This window comes from Balearica regulorum, chromosome 2, assembly GCF_011004875.1.
Source record: "Balearica regulorum gibbericeps isolate bBalReg1 chromosome 2, bBalReg1.pri, whole genome shotgun sequence".
Lineage (NCBI taxonomy): Eukaryota > Metazoa > Chordata > Aves > Gruiformes > Gruidae > Balearica > Balearica regulorum.
This window is the reverse complement of record NC_046185.1, coordinates 162,081,780-162,106,750: the sequence shown is the minus strand read 5'-3', so window position 1 is coordinate 162,106,750 and position 24,971 is coordinate 162,081,780. Positions and strand designations below refer to the sequence as shown.

At 36.6% G+C, this 24,971-nt stretch overlaps 1 protein-coding gene across 1 annotated transcript in view; it reads left to right on the top strand.

Moving 5' to 3' along the window:
- Positions 1–5,637: 5,637 nt before the first annotated feature.
- Positions 5,638–24,971, top strand: part of LOC104632753 (sodium channel protein type 5 subunit alpha-like) — a 43,258-nt gene continuing 23,924 nt past the window's right edge. The window contains exons 1-11 of the mRNA XM_075746740.1: positions 5,638–5,942; positions 7,356–7,474; positions 8,851–8,940; positions 10,000–10,128; positions 12,064–12,155; positions 14,231–14,473; positions 15,057–15,120; positions 15,621–15,765; positions 17,067–17,261; positions 18,771–18,962; positions 23,781–23,883. Coding sequence (XP_075602855.1) covers positions 5,670–5,942; positions 7,356–7,474; positions 8,851–8,940; positions 10,000–10,128; positions 12,064–12,155; positions 14,231–14,473; positions 15,057–15,120; positions 15,621–15,765; positions 17,067–17,261; positions 18,771–18,962; positions 23,781–23,883 — 1,645 coding nt within the window. The 5' untranslated portion in view covers positions 5,638–5,669. The remainder of the gene's footprint in view (positions 5,943–7,355; positions 7,475–8,850; positions 8,941–9,999; positions 10,129–12,063; positions 12,156–14,230; positions 14,474–15,056; positions 15,121–15,620; positions 15,766–17,066; positions 17,262–18,770; positions 18,963–23,780; positions 23,884–24,971) is intronic.

Here is a 24,971-nt window from a genome sequence, read left to right as displayed (position 1 = left end):
GGCAAAATTTGTGCCAATATTTAATGTATGCTGGAAAGTTAATCTGATTAAATCCTCAGAATGAAATGTGAAGCAGGACAGCTTTTGCTGTCATAGGTTTTTACATATATATTTCCAATTGAACATAAAAACCTCTTTGCTTTTAATAAACATAACTATGATTTCAGCAGAAAGAAAATAATTGATTACTATATAGATGATTATTCTTCAAAAGTGTCACCGACGCACTTTTTCCTTTTTTAAAGTGTTCCCAGTGAGATCACAAAATCTCTTTTACTGCTGTCAGAAGAGCAGTCAAGCTCCTCCCTCCATCCCTGCCCCAGGCATCCGAGTACAAAAGAAAAGTTTCTGCGTGGGAGCTAGCTAAGTAGATAGGGTGTTCTTTTGAACAGAATGATGAAGGTGAGAAAATGAAGACTTTCTGTCTCTTTGAGGATACAAGCTAGCCGGAATTAGCATGAGAAATCAACGTGAAAATTTTTTATTTTGAAGGGGATGTTGTAAGTATTTTGAGTTTGCTAAATATTTGTATACTATGAGAAATCTCAATTGCTAGTTTTCTTAATTTAAATCTATATTTGATCAAAATATTCAGGGATGTATGTATATGAGTGTGTGTATATGTATAAAAAAATATGTGCACACGTTTTTAAGTCTTAGGTGTGGTTCTGTTTTAGGAATAGGTAGCATGTGCATAAGAAAATGTGCCTTTAATATAGAACTGTTATATTGCTGTAAACATAGAATCACAGAATGGTTTGGGTTGGAAGAGACCTCGGAGATCATCTAGTTCCCATGCCCCTGCCATGGGCAGGGAGACCCTCCACTAGACCACGTTGCCCAAAGCCCCATCCAACCTGGCCTTGAACACTGCCAGGGATGGGGCATCCAGAGCTTCTCTGGGCAACCTCTTCCAGTGCCTCACCACCTTCACAGGGAAAAATTTTATAGAATAGAAAACATGCAGCTCTTCCTTTAGTTTACATGTGGCAGTACAACATATTACTAAACATTAATATATTTCTCATATTAATTACTGACTACTTTTTGTCTTGTTGGTTTGTTATATTGCTTACGCACAGTAGTCCTCAATTTGGTTTTAGTGCTATGTAATCTGAGCTGTACTTATCTTGAGATAGTGGAATTTCTTTATCTACACAAATCTGGAATGTTTTTCTCATAAAAATGCTGGTGAGTGATTTTTTTTCAAAATGTTTAAGTAATGCACATTCTAGCCTGTTGCATACTTTTCTGATTTTGGAGGTAATGAGTGGATAGATTTTGTTATATTTATATTGTGACTAACTTTTTATATTAAATCTGTTAAAAAAACCCAAACAACAAAAAAACCCCACTCATAGATATTTTTCCAAATACAAAGTTTTTATTGGGAGGGGAGTGGGAAACATAGAGTGGGGGACAATGTGCTAGGTGGAAGAAATGGCTGTGTATTTTAGAAACGCAGTAGTTCAATAAAGTGTCCAAGTTTGGGTTTACAAAGGACTAAAATCTGTTAAATCTTTTGATAATTATTGGTAGTTAAATAGAAGAAAATGGTGATCGGAGAGCAGAAGTATTTTCTCTTTATTGAAACTGAGTAGGTGATAGCAGTAGATTTTTGCAAGGTCTTGTACAACACAGGAAAGAGAATTCCTAGCCTGTTTCATAAGGTGTTACTGTGAGCTACTTTCTCATTTTTTCTTATTCCAGGTAAACAGATGAGCAGTGGTTCATCTGATAGAAAAATATTTGAGCTACATATAAAATAGTGTTTTGATTCTTTTTTTAATAATCTTTTTTGTGGAATATAAGTTACTATTTTTAATAATTGGCATTCATTACAGTATACATATCTAGTGCCTGCATGGTGACGATGAACTTGGAGATACTTATAATATTCCGAATTTTCAGATCAGTGTTTCCTATTGTATATGGTGAACTGATTAAATGTAAAGTTCGAAATCTGAAGTAGCTAATTCAGACCACTGGGTTTGCTGACATCCAGTTCTACTCTTGTGGATCACATAGGAAAGTGACTCCAGAGTGTTAGAGTTCTCTGTCTGACAGCAAAGAAAGTTTTGGCAGCTATGGAATGATTCAATGCAAGACTGATACCTATATTTTAGTTTCTAAATGCAGCTGGTTGTGATCTAGGTGTTTAATCTCCCATTACAGTCAGTGGAGATTTAGTCAATGTTGTCACTGGAGTTTTAGATGATTTTAGTAGCTGTCTCTCTTTGGTTATTTGCATATCTCTACTGCCATGATTAATGATACATACCACTAGATAACTACGGGCTGTAATGGGAATGAGGGTGCCTTGTTCACCTTCAGGACCTCAATGAAGATGTCTTTATATACAGACTGTATCCATCCATAACATCTTTGTGTTTCTGTGTATCTAGCCTATGTGTTAATATAAATGTGTATATTTTTAAGGTACTAAAAAGGCTACTGATTTTGTTGATGTAGCTGAAAAGGCCATCTTGTTCCTTGAACCAAAATTGTATGTGATATATGCACTTCAGTGTGATTAATTACTTCGTCCTGAACTACTTGAAAATATCTGGTTCTGGATGTTTTGTTTATTATCATTGTCTGAAATACATATAAGATTTATTAAAGTTTGATTTTACATATACAAGCTTAAAATTAGTTTTGACAAATATACAGATGGTCAAAACAAGCTTTTTCGAAATATTGTGTATAAGTAATGAAAAAGAAACAGGGCTCTGACTAGAGCATAGATTTTAATAATTCCAGTCCTGTGGTGGTGAATCTCATGGTAAGTATTGCTACGTGTTTTGTGCTTTTTTATTTTATTTATTCATTTAAAGATACTTCATGACCTATGTTAAGCAGATAGTTATTTCATTTTGTGCTTTCAAACAAAATTCTACCACAGGGACACATTTTTATTCTTTATTCCCATGTGAAAGAATCTACTAACTGCATACTAAACCCAAACTAAACAGATAGTTTACCCTTTATTTTTTCAGATCCAGGTGCTCACAGGAAATATTGAGTGGATGGCTATTGACAAGGGAGATGATAGAAATAATTTGAAACAGAATTGGTTATAATACATGCTAGAACTAGATTGAAACACAAATAAGGTCATTTTTCTATTTATCTTCCTACTAGTTTTCCTATTTTATACGTGGGAAACTCCTCCTCAAAAAATTATTTCTAAGGGTAACACTTTACCTCAGTGTTTTGACTTAAAAATTCAGCTCGTTCAGCAGCATAGGATGAGGTGGCTGAGTTTAGCTGAGCTTTAGGAATTTCGAGTAGTCACTCTGTCTTTTCAAAATGTTTTAGTCATCTGTATCACAAGGATTTTTTTCAGTCACATCTTCTTAGCTTCCTTTTTCCTAACCTAAGTCAGAATCTATAAATGCTTGGCTGTTGATGAAAGGCCAGAATATCTGTTGTTCCATGTGAGCAGAAGTACATTGCTGGTACAGGGCTTCTGAGAAATGCTCTCACGTTATTCTTGAATGCTTGTCCAATTATGACTTCTAGTCACTGAAGAGGATATGTAGAGATTTTTTGCTCTTGATCACTGCTTTTGACAGATTCAGCTTTCATTTTTTTTTTTAATTCAGCTCCCAAATCCTTAATACTAAAATAATATTTGTATTTACTAAAACCATTTTCTTTGCTTCATTTATTACAGTCAATGCAGTTACCTAAAAGCTCAGTCTCTCTGTTGTCCTTAAAACTGCTTTGAAGATAAAATTAATCTTCTTAAAATTATTAAAAATTGGAAAAAAAGACCATGTTGATTTTCACTTTGTCTTTTCAGCTTTCAATTGGAAATGGGTCTGTGTGGTTTTACAAAGTACCAGTTTTTTGGTTATATACTTTCAATTTGTTACTATGGTAAATTTTGATCTCTGAGTTGTGGTCCCTGATCATATCTTAACTTACTTGTAAAGTCCCAGAGGAGGGAAAAAAAACCCCAAAATCCTCTAAACCAAAACAAAATCATTGCACAATTATTCTGGCTCCAGACAGTTGCATAATTTTTTTTAAAGAAATATATCTATGCATTTAAAGAAGAGATCTATAATTACAAGGGAGTATTGATTCTCTATCATGGTCCACAGGTGAGCTCACAAAACTGAAGCAGCACAGCTGGACTTCAGGCAATCAAAAATGCAGTGTGTTTTAAAGACTTGCTGTCTTTATTGTGTGTTGTGTTTATTAGATGGGAGCAAATGGTTTTGACGTGAGTCACAAAGGACAAATCATCCCGTAATGGGTCAAAATTTTCTTCATCTTTTCTGGATGAGAACTGCAGTCACGTAAATTGCTGTCATCAACAAGTAATGTGGTAAATTCAAGTCAGAAGTCATTAGTAACTGAATACTTATGGTGATTTGCCTTAAGTCATCTCAGTGCTTCTCATTACCTTGCCACCCTTCCTTTTTTTTCCGTAATTTAAATTCAAGCAGAATAATTGAAAATAAATTCTTGAAGGTACTCTGCTAACCCCCAGAAGGATGCAGGATTTGTGAATATGTGAGAAGGTGAAGTTGCTTTGTCATATTTACCTTTTCCTAGGCTCGTATGGGAGGCAGAATTGACCCATACCTGTCAGCAGGAATAAACAAGCCAATGACTCGGATCAAAATCCAAGTAGTTAATAGTAGTTAAATTTGTTTCCTCTGATGTGTGGAAAAGTTATTAAACAAATAGACATAACCAAGATCTCTAGAAACAGCAGACACTCTGGTGTGGAGTCACGAAGCGTTAAGGAACCTGCTAAATTCTAGGAGAGAATTAATAATCTTCTGATTGACGTGCAGTTGTGAGGAGGACGATACCAACTTTACTTGATTATTTGGTTTGTAGTAGTCCTTTATGGCATCTTTAGATTGTTTAAATTCTGCATAACAGTCAGTGGGTTTGGAGGTGATTATCCCACTGTATTCAGCGTTGGTGCGGGCTCACCTGGAGTACTGCGTGCAGTTCTGGGCCCCACAATTTAAGAAGGATGTGAAGGTCCTTGAATGCATCCAGAGGAGGGCAACAAAGCTGGTGAAAGGGCTGGCAGGAATGTCCTGTGAGGAGTGGCTGGGGACTTTGGGCTTGTCTCATTTGGAGAAGAGAAGGCTGAGGGGTGACCTCATGGCTCTCTACAGCTTCCTGAGGAGGGGATGCGAAGAGGAAGGTGCTGAGCTCTTCTCCCTGGCACCCAGTGATAGGACACGTGGGAATGGTTCAAAGCTGCGCCAGGGGAGGTTTAGACTGGACATTAGGAAGCCTTTCTTTACTGAGCGGGTGGTCGAGCACTGGAACAGGCTTCCTAGAGAGGTGGTCGGTGCCCCAAGCCTGTCAGGGTTTAACAGGCATTTGGACAATGCCCTTAGTAACATGCTTGAACTTGGTCAGGCAGTTGGACTAGATGATCATTGTGGGTCCCTTCCAACTGAAATAATCTACCCCACCCTATCCTATCCTATCCTATCCTATCCTATCCTATCCTATCCTATCCTATCCTATCCTATCCTATTTTCATACAGAGTTTCACAGAAGGAAGAAATAATTTATCTAATGAGTATTAGTTTTAAGTTGTGTATTATTTCTGTTATTTTCTAATTCTCAATAGCTTTCTCTTTTAAGTTACTTCTAGCACTGGAAACAAACATATACAAAGAAAAATGGATAGCTTGTTTTGGCCATCAGAAGCTAACAGCTTTCGACGTTTCACACCTGAGTCCTTGGCAGCAATTGAGGAAAGAATTGCTAAGAAAAAAAAGCAACAAGCCAAAGTTAGCCGGGAGAATAAAGGCCAAGGAGTTGAAGAAGATAAACTTACTCCTCAGCTTGATCTGAAAACCTGCAAAAAACTGCCATCTCTGTATGGGGATCTTCCTGTGGAGCTCATTGGGGAACCCCTGGAAGATTTTGATCCATATTACAGTGATCACAAGGTTAAAACTTTCAAAAGCATTTTTTAATTTGATTTTGTCTGCTGAACTCTTAAGAGGTAGTAAAAGCTCTCTTCAGGAGATGTTAATTTTTGATTGTTCTATAGATAGATCTTTGAACATTACTGGTGTTTTTTGGGGCAAGAGTGCTAAGGTATGCTTCATATTATGTAATTAAAACATATATTAAGTTCCAGTCAGCAATCAGAATAAATTATGAAAACATGATACACTTGATAGATACACTTTGATAGGAAATATATTATGGGATAATTGATGTTTTGTTTTCCAGAATAGTTTCTGTGATGTCTGTGGGCCTGAACTCACTGTCCTCTAAACAGTGTCTGTCAAACAGGTCACGCTGGAATTGCTGACTTACTGCAGATGTTTTTGCTGAATTACAAATATTAGACAAATTAGAGGAGACATATTTGAGATATTTCCAGTACTCTGTGTAGCAAAACCAGATTTTCGTAATAGTAAATACATTTTCTGATATTTTATGTCTCATCAGCTTTGTTTATTGTACCATATTTATATTGCATTTAAAGTGGTTTGTGTTGTTGCCTGTAGGAGTGTGTAAAGTAGATGCTCTAGGAATCCCTTCTAAATGAAATCTCTGTTGTATGACTGCTTAGTATTGAGGGGGGCTTGACCCAGAGAGCAGAAGGTTTCATCCAGTTCTATGTTGCTGTCTTTTATGTATACCAGCAAATCACTGGAATATAATAATTTAATCAGAAACATGCAGAAAGCTTTGTTCTTCCAGAGAGGTTTTTTCCTCAAAGTAATCAAAGCCATATTCTTGATGAAGAGAAACTAAGGCTGATTCAATAGAAGAAATTTACATAAAAGTTAGTGAACTGTGATTTTGATTTCAGAGATTTCATTTTTACTTCACGTGGCAAAAGCACTGCATGGACCTTAAGGTAGCTTAGAGGGAACTTACAGTGTTACTTGATAATGTAGAGGTATTTCAAAATTAAATTTTTTGCTTTGACTGGACTGGATTCTGGCAGTCCTACGCAATATATATTTGTAAATAATCTTGTGTAACTTATAAAACTATCCGAGAGTAAGGTACTTTTGAGTATGATTAACACCCTTGTTGCAGTCCCAGACTAGTATCCTTTAATTACTTTGAGCAAGTGAATACGATCACTTGCTCTTCAAGTTCATTGCCATTACTACTTCTTCCTCACAGGTAATAATGAACTTTTACATAGCTGATGGCTTTCTTTCAAAGTCTGGTATCATCAGATCACAGCTCCAACTAAGAATACAGGAAAGCTTTACTCGTAATTGCATTTAGATATAGTTCTAGATGCAGATTTGAAAACCTAAACATTTAAGCTTTGGGGGAAAATTTTGTTTCATTAAAATATTTCACATACTATGAATATTTTTTTTTTATAGACTTTTATGGTGATAAATAAAAGGAGGATTATCTTCCGGTTTACTGCCACGCCTGCCTTGTGTATAGTTGGTCCTTTTAATCCAATCAGAAAAGCAGCAATTAAAATTCTGATCCATTCATATCCTTTTATTGGTTTCCTTTATTTCAGTTTTAAAAAATACTGTACCATTTTATGTCATTCCGTTCGTCTGTTCGTATTAATGTAAGCTCATATGGCTGTGATGATAGACATTTTTAAAAAGTTATATTGAATTTTGTTTTACTGCAGCTAAGATATTTACACAATGTTGATACAAGTAAAAAATGTCAAAAAGCTCAGGTTTCAAGTCAAGTTTGCACATGTTGTTATGAAACAACATTTAGAGGCTAATGTATGATATTTTAGTCCTTTTCCAGATCTTTTTCTAGATCTCTACTGTGGTGACAAGCTTAAATTAAAAACAAACAAACAAACAAACATAAAAAACCCAGTGACTCCCTAGTTATTAAAACATGAAGGATGAGATTTATGCCAACGCTTTGCTGAAAGAGTCTGATATTATCCTAAGAAATGTATTTCAGACTCAAGTTTGGAACGTTCTGAAGAGCTCCCATTTTTTATATTTTTGCAAGAATATAAATGTGGTTTGAAGAATGTAAAAATGTGAAGGGTCGCAGGTGCAAAACCAGAGGCTGAATAGTTTCTGTTCTTTCTACCAAACATCTGTTTTCATTTGGAATTATTGATTTGTAGAAATTGGTCCTTTTATGGGAACTTTTGGCTGACTTTGAATGCGTATTCATGTTTAGAAATTACTAAATTTGCTATTCAGTTTCAAATAAACCCTAAATTTAAGGCCAATGTTTCTTTAAAAAAAAACCCCCAAACCACTTTTATTAAGTGACAAGTGAACTTTCGTGAAACCACGGCAGTTTTTCATGTATGTTTTCATCACCTGCCACATAAAATGAGGAAGTTTTCTGAACTCGTGGCAGAATGCAGGCTTCTCTTTAAGAATGTATATATGGATTCCTATTTTCAAAGAACACTGGTTATTGATGATTAAGTATTGTCATCTGTTTTATCCTAGGCTCAAATCCCCTAGTTATTATGGGGCGGTGGCCCATTTCTCTTTATTCTATGCTCCTCTTGGGAAGAAATGGAAGTTTCTAAAGTTTCAAGTAACAATAGACAGCAGAGCACTCAGGGTTTTTTTTCATTTATAATGTTCCTCATCTCTTTTGTCAAACATATTATATCCCACTTATATTCTAACTTCCAAAACTATCTCCACATGTAGATAATTCTTTGTTATTTTTAAATCATGAAGTTTACCCAGCTGAGCAGAAGTTTGATCTGACATTGGTTTCTTTGGAAAACACATGAAAGGTCCTGAGCATATTCAACCAAAGTAATTATTTGAATATCTGTATGGTTTTTTGCGTGCAAATCAGCAACTCTTCTGAACTTCATTATTTTATAATACAGCACTTTTTCCTTAACTTATTATTCACATTATTTGTTGGCTTTATTACATGTACTGTGATACTCAATTGTGCTTCCATGGCTGTAAATAGGCTTCCAGAAGCACTCAGCTGGACTGAGTAAGTATCTCAGTTGCCATTTGTTCACTTTTTCTAAGGATACTAACATGCTGGACTGAAAAAAATTAAATAATGTGGTGATCTGATTCTGGAGCTTGAAAATTTTCAGACTGACCTCTGAGGAAGATTTCAGATTATTATTGTATTACAGAGTCTTCTGTGGAACTTCAGTGCCTTTTCTTAGAGGCTTACACCATATGCCCTTTTCTCTACGTTGGCTAATTTTGCCATCTGGTGAAACATCGAAGGTTGCCCCATTTTTAATGTTAAGGATTAAGCCTTTTAGAGAGACTGTGCAGCAGGATTCTAACTTAATATCTCTCATTCTAAGGCAATAACCTGAATGTGTTATGGCCAGCTCATGCAAAAAGTATAAAGGGATAAATATTCATTCCATTCTTGCTGTTTCCTGGAGACTCCCCTAGTCCAGTTGTTCACATTAGGAAGCCATCTATTCCTAATGACTTGTTACCATTTGTAACCAGTACCATTTGTACCGGTATAACTTGAGTTATGTTCTGGAATTAATCTTGAAAATGTGCCTGGGGCCTCAGATGTTCTATAATTTTAATTCCTCTTATTTTTAGAGTACGCATGGTGATAATGATAGCTTAATTTTATGTAGAATTTCTTTCAGTTATAGAGTATTTGTGAGAACAAATGTATAAAATGTACAACCTTTACAGGCTAAAATAAGTCTTTGCTATTATTGTTCTGCCAAAATGTTGAGGCTTTGAAATTTTCCAGCCTGCTTTAGAACATAAACACAGTCTTAAAATTTTTCATATGGAAATATGAGCTATCCTTCATCCAGAAATAGTATGGTGTGCTTATATGAACATTTGTGATTATAGATTTACATGGAAATCATATTAAAATTCAGGAAGGCATCTTCTTACACCCATGATGTTTCTGAAAGTAATGTCACCTGTCCCATTTTACTTCACATTTTCTACCTTCATCTCCATCCAGTGGCTAAAACATAGAAAAAGTAGAAATATGCCTCAATCTCATTGCTAGTTTTATTTCTATAATTTTAATATACACGTTCCTTTTCAGATACCTTTTTACTGGCATATATACTGCTGAAATACTGATAAAAATATTAGCAAGAGGATTTGTTTGGAACGAATTTACTTTTCTTCGAGATCCATGGAACTGCTTGGATCTTCTTGTTATTGTCATAACGTAAGTAAAGCTCAGTTGTTCTTTTACACTCAAGGGACAAACACACGTAAAACGCTATTTGGTACTGCTGGAGTTCTTTAGAGTGGTTGGCATCCTACCTGATTAAGAGTTACCGTGGTTGAATCAATCGCCCTTTGCCTATCTGCAAAGAGAAGAATAGTCATACCTTAAAGCAAGACCTAAATGCAAAGCTCATCTTAGAATTGTTTGATTGTTCTCAATTTAGTACGTATTTAAATTTTTGTTAAGAGGAGATTACATAAACAGCCAAAACCAAGCATGCCTCTTTGTAAGTCTTAGTTGTACTCTGGATCAGATGAAGCTCATTTGAGAAGGATCCAAAGTGGGTCACAAGGTGTTGAATGACATGGTAATAAAGCAGATGAAATCCCAAGAATGTAAAGTGATGCTCAAGGGAAAACAGACCTAGCTTTAGATACACACTTATGGGCTCTGAAATAGCTTTCACTTGTTGGAAAGATGATGTTGGAGTTAAACAGACAATCTTGTGAAAACACCCCTCCAGTGTGCAATCATGGTCAGAGAAGAAAATAGAGAATTAGGTCATTATAGGTAAGAAAGGAACAGAACACGTAGTTATATCACTGTCTGGCCTGTGTTTTTCTTCAGGATGATACATGGTTTTGATCCTGACATCTCAAAAGATAACTGAATTAAAAAAGATACAGAGAAGATGTATATTTTGTATTCTACACAATAAGAAACTAAATAAAGCAGAACTTTCATGGAAAAAAATACAGAGCAGGAACATGGTTGAAGTCTGTGGCACAGAGCCAAAAAGAGAATAAATAATTTATTTATTTCTCCTACGACAAGAGCTGAAGGCACCAAATGAAGTTGTCAGATGGCAGAATAAAAAAGAAGGGAGTAGCTTTTCACGCTACATGTAGGCATATTCCCATAGGAGGTTGTGGATGCAAAAAAACTTCATTGCATTCAGAAGGCTTCTGGACAAAATCCTGGATGAAAATATGTTACGAGTTATTTTTAATACAAAGATACTATGTTTTGTTCAGGAAGTCCCTGAGCTATCTAATTGCTGGAAGAATTAAATCTGGGAATCACTGTCTTGATTCTAAACTCCCCTGTAAACATCTGTTATGGGTCATTCTGGAAGACAGGGTAATAGACCAGATAGATCACCGCTGTGGTCAATTTTAAATTCCTGTCAAAACCAACTAGCTAGGTGGATGAGAAATGAGGAAGAAACCAAGTCAGATTTTGCATTTCAAATGCAGAATCTTAATCTTGAAAGCAAAATAGTCTTACTTGCAGCAGTGAACAGATTCACTTGTACTCAGTCTGAGCTTTCAAAGCAAATCTCTGTCATTTAGCATTTCTGAATAGTTTTCAGTTATCTTGTTCTAATTTATTAGAGGTGTAAAGCAATTTAGATTGGAAGGGACCTCTGGAGATCATGTGGTCCAGCTCCATGCTACAAGCAGGGCTAATTTAGATTAGGTTGCTCAGAACTTTGGCCAGTCGAGTTCTGAGTTTCTCTAAGGATGGAGATTGAACAGCCTCTCTGAGCAACCCATTCCAACCACATTATGGGACTTTTTTCTCCCAAATATCTAATTGGAATGGCATACATAACCTAGTATGAGAGGGTGTGGTTATGACATTGAAGGTTTTATATTTATTTGACATTTTGATGGATAATCACTTCAAAAGTTAAGCATCCACACTAAGTAAAAGCTTGCTGTGTTTCTTTTCAGAGGCACTATTCTAAAGTCTCATTATTTTATATCAATACCTAGAAATAAACTTAGATTCCTAACTTTAGACATCTACCTTAGGACATATTTGACCTACTTATTTTTTGTAACTTATTCATTACTGTGTGCTCAATATGCATATGTTCTGAAAAGCTAGATCTTTGTCATTCAGCTATATGGTGGTTTAATTTTATAGGTATGTTACTATGTGTAAAAGTGCAGGCAAGGTTTCAGCTCTTCGAACTTTCAGAGTACTGAGGACTTTGAAAGCTATTTCTGTAATACCAGGTAAGGAACAACATATCTTACTAATTTTCTCTCCGCTTCAGCAGTATGTTATTTCTAATTCCTCTCATGTTCCTGTCTTTAGTATCAGGTCACTTTTTGTGACAGTTAATGGGATCCCAAGTTGTGATTGTTTTTCAGCCTGTAGTAACTCTCACCAGCATCCTTACAGACTATTTTTTATCATCTCTCCTCAAAATTATTTTGATGTGGGCAATTTTTTTTACTTTATGCTTTTTCTATCCCATCACTAATGTTCAATTTTACTTAGTCCAGTGCCTTTGTCTTTTTACTTTTGTCTTTCCTGAGCAGCACACTCTATTCAATATGTCATCTGAACATAATGATGGCTGTACCACAATAATCCTGGTTTCACATTGTACTTCATTAGCTTAATCTTCTATGGTTTATTTCCCAGAATGCTGACTTCATGGTATTTCAGAGTTTCTTTTGTTTGTTTACTGACCACAGCCACTATCTGGCTTGAGCATAAAACTTTCATCAACAGTATTTTTGCTTAAACTGTCCAGATATTTGATATTTTTGTACATGGTACTACTAATTAGGATACCAAATATGGATTTCAAAATCTAACTGCAAAAACTCATTTGAAAATCTATAAATGACTATATATCCCATTGTCATAATATATATTAACTTCACCATTTCTATGTAATTACAAATATATTTTTGATTTTGCTATTAAATTATAACAGGAATTAAACATAGGATGTGTTTAATTTTTAGTGTCAACACCACCACCCCCCAATACTTTTCCTTCCCTATTCACCATGGAGAACAGAGATTAACTGTAACTTTACTTTTTTCTTATGAAAGACTTCTAGAAAAATCCTGGATATCACTCTCTGCCTATGTTATATTTCAAATTCAGTTATTCTGCAAGAATATTGGTCTTCAGTTTATATATAACCCATTGTCACAGAATCACAGAATGGTTGAGGTTGGCTGGGACCTCTGGAGCTCTTCTGGTCCAGCCCCCCTGCTCAAGCAGGGACACCTAGAGCCAGTTACCCAGGACCGTGTCCAGACAGCTTTTGAATATCTCCAAGGATGGAGACTCCACAACCTCCCTGGGCAACCTGTGCCAGTGCTCAGTCACTCTCACAGTAGCAAAGTGTTTCCAGATGTTCAGAGGGAACCTCCTGTGATTGAGTTTGTGCCCATGGCCTCTGGTCCTGCTACTGGCCACCTCTGAAAAGAGCCTGGCTCTGCCTTTTTGCACTCTCCCTTCAGGTATTTACGCACAGTCCCCGCTCTCTCAGCCTTTCCTCATGGAAGAGGTGCTCCAGTCCCTTCATCATCTTTGTGGCCCTTTGCTGGATTCCCTCCAGTACGTCCATGTGTCTCTTGTGCTGGGGAGCCCAGAACTGGACACAGGACTCCAGGTGTGACCCCACCACTGCTGAGCAGAGGAAGGATCACCTCCCTCAACCTGCTGACAATGCTTTGCCTTATGCAGCCCAGGATACAAGTCACCTTCTTTGTTCCAAGGGCACATTGCTGCTCGTAATCAACTTGGTGTCCACCAGAACCCCCAGGTCCTTTTTAGCCAAGCTACTTTCCAGCTGGGTGGTCCCCGACATATATTTGTTCCCTTCCCAGTGTCATAAATGTTCTTTTGCTTTTAAACTGGTGACATCTGTAAGGCATTATCTTCTAAGACAGATTTCCCTGAGGTCAGCAGAAGCTATCCTTTATTGTAATGTGTATTTGGCACAATGTGAAGTACTTGGTTAATGCTAATCAAGCCCAGAAATCTGTCCACATTCATTAAAGCTCCTAAGAGTTTGCTTAGATGGCATCTTAATTTAGAATTTTCAAGTTCGCAAAATTAGTATTAGAGGGAAGTAAAAGCCAAATAAGTTATGATTAGGAAATTTAAGTAAAAATACTTTACTCATTCCTATGCTTTATTTTACCTCATTTAATACTCTGAAGTTAAAAATTCATTTACACTGATTGTTTTTAACATACTTGCAACTGTTGTGTGTTGTCATATGGGAACACTACTGCATTCCTCTTCTCATTTTGCATATTATTGAATCTTATTTTTCTAGGTCTGAAAGTCATCGTAAATTCACTTATTGAATCTGTTAAGAAACTTACTGATGTGTTGATCTTGACTGTTTTTTGCTTGAGTATATTTGCTCTGATAGGCCTCCAGCTTTTTATGGGCAATTTAACATCCAAATGTGTCCTCAGTAATACTACATACAATGACTCATTATGTAAAGATGCCAAGATATATGTACCAAATGATCCAGGTAAATTTTATTCTTTTCTCCCTTTACATAATCTGTGTATCTTCCTATGTATGTCTTGTTTTTTCACAGAGATGTTAAAGTATAGTTGCACATATTTATCACCAGAAGGTATGTCCTTCCATTTGTACAAGTCGTAATACAAAGTCTCTGGGACAACTGAATGTGAGGTTAGTGAATGTGGGATTTGTAGAAAGATTAGCAATCTGTGGGATAGAAGGGATTGAGTTTTCTATAAGCATTTGCTTCTTTACCTATGCATGTTGCACAGGCATCCTAATTTTAGGGGTACTGCAGAGGCAATGATTTTTTTCATCACTTAAGCTAGATTGTTCAGGGATTTTGCCTGCTTCTTGCAGAGATTCTTATTTTTACCAGAGATCAAATAAAAATCTTACACTGTGAGTTATGCAGTTAATAATTTTTATCTTTTTAAAATTGCCATCGGGACAGATCTGCTGAGAAACAGCCCTATATGCCCCTTACTGTGAAAAGAGTCTTTCCCGGAGATTTGGTCCATCAGGCTGTTTTTTAAAGTGCAGTAATGTATGGTTTACTGTCAGAGTGATATAGGAACCGACAACTTCTGATTTTATGATTCCTTGATGTGTTCTTTTATTAGATATCTGCTACAGAATGAATAAATCTTCTGAAATATTGCTCTGTGGGTTCAGTTCATATCCTGAGTAAGTGAACAAAACAGTTTTAATACTTTCTTATTTTTTCCTCCAGATGTACGGTGGGTTTATTTTTGGCCTAAAGAAATGGTGATGATTTTCCAGAAGGGTGGAATGTGCTTGTGTGTTTTATTAAATTAAAAACCAGATATTTCACATCAGACAAGGAATAAAGTACTAGGATGTAAGCAATTATGTATGTGCTTTGTTGCTAACCCCTGGTAATATAATGGTAGTGTAGAATGATATAAAAGAGGAGGGAACAGATCAGTAAAGAGTTGTGAGATATTTATAAACTCTCTATTTTGGTGAGTTATTTAAAAGTAAACTTATTTCCATTTTTTCCCCTCTCTATGTATTTGAGTGCATCCTACATCAATGGAGAGTTTCTGTCTAGTCAGAAAGTAGACAAATGGCTTTCTAGGATCTATATTTGATGTGTACTGGATACTTTCAGGTACAATCTAATACTGCAATTAAGTATTGTTTAACATTTCTTTTGTGGTTAGAAAAGAGTGCCCGGAAAACTATACCTGCAAGAAGGTTGGGAAGAATCCTGATTTTGGTTATACAAGTTTTGATCATTTTGGCTGGGCCTTCCTTTCTTTATTCCGTCTGATGACACAGGATTACTGGGAACGTCTCTACAGACAAGTAGGTGCTTTTATTACCTGCTAGAATGACTTAAGGCATGCAGTTTATAACTTTACATCCACTAGAAAAATCTGCACCAGTTTTAACATTACTGATACCAAATTTCTTTTAAAATCAAAGTAGATATTAAGGAAGTAGCTTCAAGTAATCAAGTTTTAACACCATCTGCAAGTGACATTGGATGGGAGCAATCCTGCTGTGAATGCTCGTAGTTTTGTTGGAGAACACACTTGGGTCAGTGATTAACAGTTAAATATTAATATGTAACTACCAAAGGATTGGGGTATATAGTAGATCTGGCACTCACTGCTGCCACAGGGGGATGAGAATTTGTTACACACTCTGTTTCTCTTCCCTTTAAGTCCTGATTCCTCACCAACCTTTTTGGCTCAACATACACAGTTTAATTTCAGATCATTTTTGACAACTGGTACTAAAAAAAATGGCGCCTTTATGTTTTGATTCAGAGAGTTCAATGTGACTTTTGACAAAAACAATACAAAAATTGCATGTAGAGAAATCTCTGGATCCCTTACATTTATGCAGTGCCTTTGCTAGAAGGGAATTATCCTCTGCCTTTTTCTATAACTTTCATATAGCCCACTTTAACTTTTTACCAGCAACCTTTATTAACTGAATTTTTTAAAAAATGGATACAACTTTTTACCATTTCGAGATCACGTGGTTTTTAGTTTTTAATGTCTCAGAGCTTAATTTTGAGCCATCTTCTCTGCTGCCATTTAAAAAAATGTAAGAATAAGCAACCAGTCTAAATACTGCCTCTGTTTCACTAATTGTAACATCTTTGCTTGTTTAGATAATCCTAGCTTTCAACTTTGTTACTGAGTTTTATGAATTTCTTCTGTAGTCACCTGTATATCTCTTTACAGCTGAAGTTGTCTTCTCATCGCTTGAACTCTGATGATCATTTGCCCAGTTTGCTGGGAGATGTTTAATTTTAAGAATGGATTTTGTTAATTCTTCTCTGCAGTACATGGCATCAGTATGAATGTTTGATGGGCTGTTACATAAAGAGAAAACATTGTATGATCACAGAGAAGTTTTTTAAGAGCTGAAATGTATTTATCTGAAGGCCAGGGGAACTTCTGACTGGATGTATTTCTAGATCTTCTGTATAACTTAGACCAGAGGTTAGATTCTACTGTTGTTTAAAGAAAATAGAGCAGTATATTGACCTTTTGTATTGTATAGGAAAAGAAATTGTTTAAAGTTAGTTTGAAATGCTATTGTAAATTTTAGTTTGTTAAGTGTTTATTACAACTTTTACCTTTTCCTTACAGACCATCCGTACATCTGGAAAGAACTACATTTTATTTTTTCTGGGGGTCATCTTTTTATGCTCATTTTATCTCTTCAATCTGATCTTGGCTGTAGTAACTATGGCATATGAAGAGCAAAATAGAGCTACTCTTGCTGAAACAGAGGCAAAAGAAAAATTACTTCAGGATGCCAAACAAATTCTAGAGAAAGAACAGGTTTGTAAATTATTATATATAATACATAATGTGGTTCCTTTTGTTTTCTTCTGTTTGTGAATTAAGGAAATAAGGTTTGTAATTAAACGTGTGCTTCTTACGATACTTTCTCACACTTCATTTCTCTTTGTCTCTTTATAAATACACATGTGTATGTATATATATATTTAAATATATATATATATATAAACTTTTCTGTGATACAAACAACTAGCATGAGTCCAAGTTAAATCATATTAAGTTTTAGTATTTGCAGACCTGACATTGTATAGGAATGGCTTGCTGGCAAATATATAGCTTTTATGGTATTGCATAGGTGCCTGCGCTCTGTATACTGCCACTATTGCTGTGTACAAAAATTCCTTTCTTTGGATATTCCTTCTTGCTGTTACCGTGTAGTCTGATGAAGGAAGTATGAGTGGAGAAATTTGCATCCATAAGAAAAGTTGTCATTTCAATAGTTCCCTGAGATTGGAAGTTCTGATGCTGATAGATTTCAGAATTGATTAAAACTACAAACTTTCTGAGAGTCACTGTGCTCAGCTATTTAAGGGATGTCATGCCTCTTTTTTAAGTGGATTGCACGCCGAAGGTCTACCAGTTGACAAGAGCAGGAATAGTCTTTGGCCAGGCTAATGCCATTAGTTCCATATTAATGCAGAAGGACATCCAGACACTTCGTTGGTTTCTTTGTTGCTGGTTTGGAGAGCTAGTAGACACACATTGGATTTCTCCAGTGTTTTCTCTTGGCACAGTATTGCCTAGATTAATTCATTCCTTGGTCTGTAGGGGACTGGGGATCACCTTGTTGTTTTTCTTTTATTCCTGAGAAGTGAAGCTCTGAGCTGAGGCAACAAGATAGATTGAAAATTATTATAGGATATATTTTATCTTATTTTTATAAAAGATACCTCTGATTTACTGCTAACAATCAGAAAAGTCAGACTTGTAAGAGGACATACAAATATTCTCTAACAACTATCCAATCTGATCGTTAAATGAAAGGCATCACTGGTTTACCAAATTCCTCCTCTACAGCTGTTGACAGGCCTGTAATATTCTCTGTCCAAAATTCTGGCTGGCCAAGATTTACTAAGGTTTTTCTTCCTTCTGTGTTTCTTTCAACAGGATTAGTAGTTAAGAAAGTTTTAACATTTTAGTATTTAATTTGAGCCCTTAGTCTTCTGTTGTCTTTGGGCTCAACCATCCTTTCCAAGGCAAGAAAAGGAAAGTAAAAGGATACACCTTAATATTCTGTAATTCAGATACAAAACACAGTGTCTAAAGTGGCAAGGAAAAACTTTAATTATAGTAGCTGATAAGTAAACCTGCTTTATCTTTCAGTATTATGAATAGCATTCTGTACTCCTGTCTTTTATAGTAGTTTAATATGTGAAAGATAAGAATTATTAGTGCAAGGCATTCAGATAGCATAATAATTAAACTGTATATCATCCTAGACCATTTGCCTTGTATTAATAGACCGAGTTTTTGCTGTTTCTTTTACAGATGTTGGCCGCTGGAGAGGCTAATGATGCTTTGCCTGTCAGATCTGAAATGTCAGTTGCTGACTTGAAAGATTTAAAAGAAAAAGAGATGAAGAAGGAAAAACCTTTTTTAAGACAAAACTTAATTTTAGGTGATCGTGGCAAAGAGGAACTTATTTTTAGTTCGCAGCCTGGTCACTGCCACAAGAAGCTTGTAAGTATTCGAAATAGAAGATATGTTCATTAGACATGCATGTGATATGAGAATTTGATGAGCAGAAAAGCTTTCTTTATTTGCAATTTTTCCCTCTTCCCCCTCCCTCCCCCACCCCCTTTTCCTTCATGCATGCATTGAATTAACTTGGTTTTTTTAAAGTAGTCTGAAAGTTAGATTTTGGGACCAAAGGGAGACAGCACTATATGGACTTGAAAGAAAAGTTCAAAGTAGCCATCGGTAGCATACTTATGACACATTATGCGCTTACACCTGTGGTATGATCTGCTGGCATCTCTACTGTGCTGCATCAACAAACACGTAAAATCCTGTAGGGTTTAGAATTTCCCTAATGACCTAACCTTTCTTTTTTTTGTACACACAGCTAATTCTCTGGCCTAAATTTTTGGGGTTGGATTCAGTTCAGTATGAATATTTCTAATGTTATGGGCGTGATTCAGATGTCTAACTATAAGCGTCTAGTGCCACTTTAGATGTTCTTGGACAGGTTGGATATCCCGAATATCTTTGGTGTCTGTGGCACTTCTTCTAGCACTGTGTGTATATCTCAAATACATTATGACATCTCAAATGTTACTAAATTCCTAGATTTAGGCAACTGGATTGTGTTTCAGGTTTTTGTTTGCAGGTGTCTACATGTGATTTAGGTTCTAAACTCCCAGATTCAAATGGAGATTTAATTTTTTGGGTCACAAATTGACACCTAGTGACATTAGAGTGTCTTACCTGGCCTCCATCTACTCTGCAGAGGGGTACAGACATGATGTGTCGTGTCTGCTTAGTCTGAGACTATGGTCATCTCAGATACCAAATGTCTCAATAGACCATCTCAAATGGCTTCAGACACTTATATTTAAGTGAACCAAACTTATAAAAAAAATATGCATCAGTTATAATGGCATTTTAGATGCATTGTGCACATGGACAAATTAAATGCGGATGTCTGAGTATTAGGCTGAATCCCACACACGCTATTTCCCATCTTGATTACAGCAGTGACTTCTGGCTTTAGAAAAGATCCCTCTGCTCATCACTCCTTTCTAAGTCCATTAAGAAATTGCTATTAAGACTTGTAATTCTTACTTTGCTTAGTCTTGGGGTTTTTTTCACAGTGCCTTTGAACACTGGCAAAATACCATATATCTCATGGACAGTCCTTGCTATCATGTTACCAATGGTCCAGCATCCGAGTATAGATTTGTTACCTTTTCAATGCTCAGTCCGTGTGTGTATCTTTCCTTGGCATGGCCAGTGCGTGTGTGACTGCACCTGGGGTATTGTGTTGAGTTTTGAGCTCTCCAGTGAAAGGATTACATTGAGATATTGTGCAAAGCCAGTGGAGCCCACCAAGATGATTAAGGGGCTATAGTACATAATATGTGAGGAGGGGTGGACAGGTTGGATTTGTTCAGCCTGAAGGAAAAAAGGGAAAGGGAAGAATCTGATTATTGCTATCTATTAATGTCCAAGGGGAGTATATAAAGAGGAAGGAGCCAAGATCTTCTTACATGTGCACAATGAAAAGTCAAGGGGAACAAGTTGCAACAAGGGAAATTCTGATTAGTTATTAAGGAGGAAAAAAAAAATCACTGTGACAGAGGATAAATGTTAGAACAGGTTTTCCAGAGAAATTTTTGGATCTTCATTTTTGGAGATACTCAGAATGTAGCTGGAAAAGGCCCTACAGCTGAAGTTTGCCCTGCTTTGAGTGATGGAGTGGGAGGACTCCAGGGGACCTTCCCAACTTTAGTTTTTCTCTTGCTCTATGTAAACATTTACATTTAGATGCCTATATTTAGATATTTTAATCTTGAGCTGAATCTTCTGAAATAATTCTCAGGCAATTATCCATATTACTGAGTTATTTTCAACAATATCTGAAAAGAAAGCTTTTAATGCCCTTATACTGGTTCAGCAACAGCCATTCTCCGGTACAGGCTTGTGACTTAGACCAAATAGGATCCACTGGAAAAACAGATGGTGTAAAAGTAGATGTTTGTGTCCAAATGACACCTTGACTGAAACCTTGCTTCCCGGCCACACCTTTGATAATGCAGGCAGGAATTTCAAACCAGTCTTCATTCACACTCTCAGATGCGTTTCTTCCTTCTATTTCTCTGGTGATCCTTTACCATGACTGAGCAGGATCTCTAGATGTGGAGAGCTGGAATTCATCACCAAAACATCCACTGTTCATTTTGAAATTATCCCTCACCCCTCTGCCTCCCAGCATATTTTCTATGACCTCCCTACCCCTGATAGTCTGTTCCATCTCTTGGCACATTTTCTCTTGCTTCTGGGAGAACATCAGAATTATTCCTACCTATCTCATAGAAAATGGAAACTTTCCAGTAGCAGAGCTAAAGGAGTGATGGCCCAACTTCCTTCCTTTTGAAAAGTGTCCTTGTAGAGGAATGTTTTATCAGACATGTTATCCTAGCTAAAATGGATTAGCTTTTCATTCTGGCAGTCAGCATGTTCAGAATTTCTTCTAAATTCCCTGATCCTAGCTATATTAAATTATGTGTCTGAGCTGAAGGAATCAAAATCATCCACTTGGCAGCAACTGCCATCTGTCATCTCCTTTTGTATAGAATTTGCTTCTTATAGAGTGTCATTAACAGTGCCCTTGCTGTGTTAAGAATATTATGCCACTTTGCAACCTAATTTGGTTCTGCTGTACTTAAAGGGAACACTCTGTCACAGTCCATGGTAGTGTATTATTACACCTACTGAGGAAAAAAAGTCTTTCCGTAGCAGGTGTAAGTATCTTCTGTAAGCATAAAAATCAGCTTTTATGGCTGATTATCCCTATTTCATTTTTTTCTTCTAAGACTGTGACTGTGTTTCAGGAGATTACTGAGCCAGGAGATAAATTTGGTTTAGTTCCTATACCTTACTTCTCCAAGGCTGCAAAATCTGCACAGGTTGGATGCCAAAAGCAATCTGTATTTTTACTTTTCAGAAATAACATTTGCAGATCCATCCAAAGGTCCCTTCCCCTCTCTATGTGCAGAGAATGGCAAAGTTATGAATATTTCTATATAGGAACTTTTGGAAACAGATAATAGGTTGCATTAGAACCTGGTACCACAAATGTTAAATGGAACCCACTTTTCAGGAGTATATTCTGCAGAGTTTAGACTACATTGCTGTGCTTGCTAACAGGTGGTCTACTCTATCTGCATGAAGAATTCCGAGGCCCAGCTCCAGGTCATTGTGACTGTGTGAGATCCTGGTTGTAGTCTTATGCTGTCTTATGCATACTTACAGATGATCATTTGACAGCAGAAGAAACTATTTTTCAGTCATGAGGGTTCTTCAAGATGCATAGTCCGCCTGTACACTCACTTCTGCTCAGTCCCCTACATCACGGTTCTCACTTTGTCCTACAAATAGAAAAAAAAAAAAGAAAAAGAAAAAAAGGAAGACCTGGAGTGTTATCCAAGCACTGTGAGCTGCTCCAATGTAGAGTTCTACCATTAGTCAAATAAATATAATCTGCCACAAACATGGCAGTCAAAGAGAAAAAAAGCATATCAGATACAAACATTTTGGTAGTACATAATCAGTTCTATAAAAACTTGAATGGACTATTTCGCTGCTGCGTATCCCTATTTTAAATCACTGTTTCACAGAATCAGAAAATTTTTATTTCATCAAAGCCAGTAATATTTTACTGGTGAAACACTGGAGCAGGTTGCCCAGGGAGGTGGTAGATGCCCCATCCCTGGGAACAATCAAGGTCAGGTTGAACGGGGCTCTGAGCAACCTGATCTAGTTGGAGATATCCCTGCTCATTGCAGGGGAGTTGGACTAGATGACCTTTAAAGGTCCCTTCCAACCCAAACCATTCTGTGATTCTGTGATTCTATGATATCTTTACTTATATACCTTCACAAAAAGAAAATCAAACAAATCAAGTTGGACTGAAAGGGGATACCAAGGTACTGTGCATTATGATGTGGTCAATCAGTGGCTCCCAGTCAGCTAGTAGTTCTAATTTTGTCCTCACTGATACTGGAATCTTCATTCTTTCTGTTCTTCTCTACCTCAGTGTCTCACCTGTTCTTTGCAGCCCATGTTTTACAATTGTCTCTTAGTCTTTGAAGTGTGTGTTAATGTGTCATGAACTGAATTTTTTATGATAATTCAGTGTGTCCCATAAGATACAGGAATTGGCCTGTCTGTTCTTCAGTGCACATCAGGAACACTGAGTTTAGCATTCTGTAACTTCTAATGAAAACAAAAGTAGTCCCATTCCTAGTTTTAGGCAGTTCAATATTAGTATAGATCTTGATAGTCTTAATAGGTCTGGGAAGAGTGATAATTTTGATTCACTAAATAACTATTCTTAATATGAATAAATATTTATTGTTTATTAATAATCCATAATTCATAGTTCAATAGCCAATAATTTATTCAAACTGATCATCAGTGTTCTTTTGTATTTCCTTCTTATCAGTCATGGGAAAGATCGAATTATTTTTTTTCCTTTGCTCCACTGTTAATGATTCTATACTTCTTATACAATGGCATTATTACTGTTGTTATATATTTTCAGAAGGAAACAACTTCTTGAAAAATATTACTGGCTTTGATGAAACGTCCTTTGCCTTCAAAGGCAAACACATGATATTGTTTTATTGTTTTGTTTTACATTCTTTCAGCAAAGTAAAACTTCATTACAATGTGCATTTAAAAAGGGATATTTATCTTACACTGGACATAATTTTTATATTGCCATTTATTCATATTCTCTTGTTATATTATCTTCTGTTGTCTTTCTAACCAAAGAGGCAGATACTGCTGTCCTATGAATTGTCAGTGGAGTCTATTAAAGATCCTTATCGAAGACAGAGGTTAATGAGTGCAGCCACTGTTATTACAGATAATTTGCGTAAGTCATTCTTTAGTGTTTTTCCTGTGGTGATTGTGTAACTTGACCTAAGAGATCAAAATGTCACAAACAATCAGCATTATTTTAAAAGTCACTAGGGGAAATTATGCTACAATCAAATGTAAATTTCAGTAAAATAAATATTCCCGTAACTCACGTAACTGCAATTGAAATTACCAAGGGTAAATCATGCCTGACCAACCTGATTGCCCTGTACAATAAAATGACTGGGGTTTGTGGATGAGGGGAGAGCAATGTTTTCATTTACCTTGACTTTAGCAAGGCTTTCAATGCTGTCTCTCACAGTATTTTTTTATCTATGTTAGGGTATTAGGGTGGACAACCAGCTGGACAAAAAAATGTTTGGATGTTTGGGCTTCCAGCGTCTGGTGAACAGGTCTTATTGTACCTGTTACAGGCAGGTAATGACTGGAGTACTGCAGGGCTGTCTCCTAGGACGTGTCTTGTCCTAAGTGACCTGGAGGAGGCAACAGAAAGCTTACTCTTAAATTTTGCAGATGACACCAAATTTGGGGGGAACCACTTGCTACACTGGAGGTAAGAGCTGCCATCTAGAGGGACTTAGACCAGCTGGAGGAATGGGCCAACAGGAAACTTATGAAAATTCAACCAGAACAAATGTAAACTTTTGCATATCTGCAAGAACCTCTTGCAACAATACAGGCTGGGAGGTGGCTGGCTGGGAAGCAGGTCTGCAGGAAAGGCCCTGGGGGGGTCTGTGTGGGCAGCAAGCTGAGCATAAGCCAGCAACATGCCCTTGCAGTAGCAATGGCTTACAGTGTCCTGGACTATGTTAAAAGAGCATAGCCAGGAGAAAAGTGATTATCACCCTTTGTTAAGCACTTGCTAGACCACATACTATGCCCGGTTTGCCCCCCAGCTCGCCCAGTAGAAGAAATACATTAAGTTCAGTGGAGAGCCATCAAGTCAGGGGCTGGAGCACTTGGTTCAGCCTGGAGAGATGGTTTTGAGGGGACCTTAATATCAGCCTTGCAGTGCATAGGAAGACATTATCAAAAAGATGGAGCCAGGCTCTTCACAGTGGTGCACAGTGGGAAGATGGGACA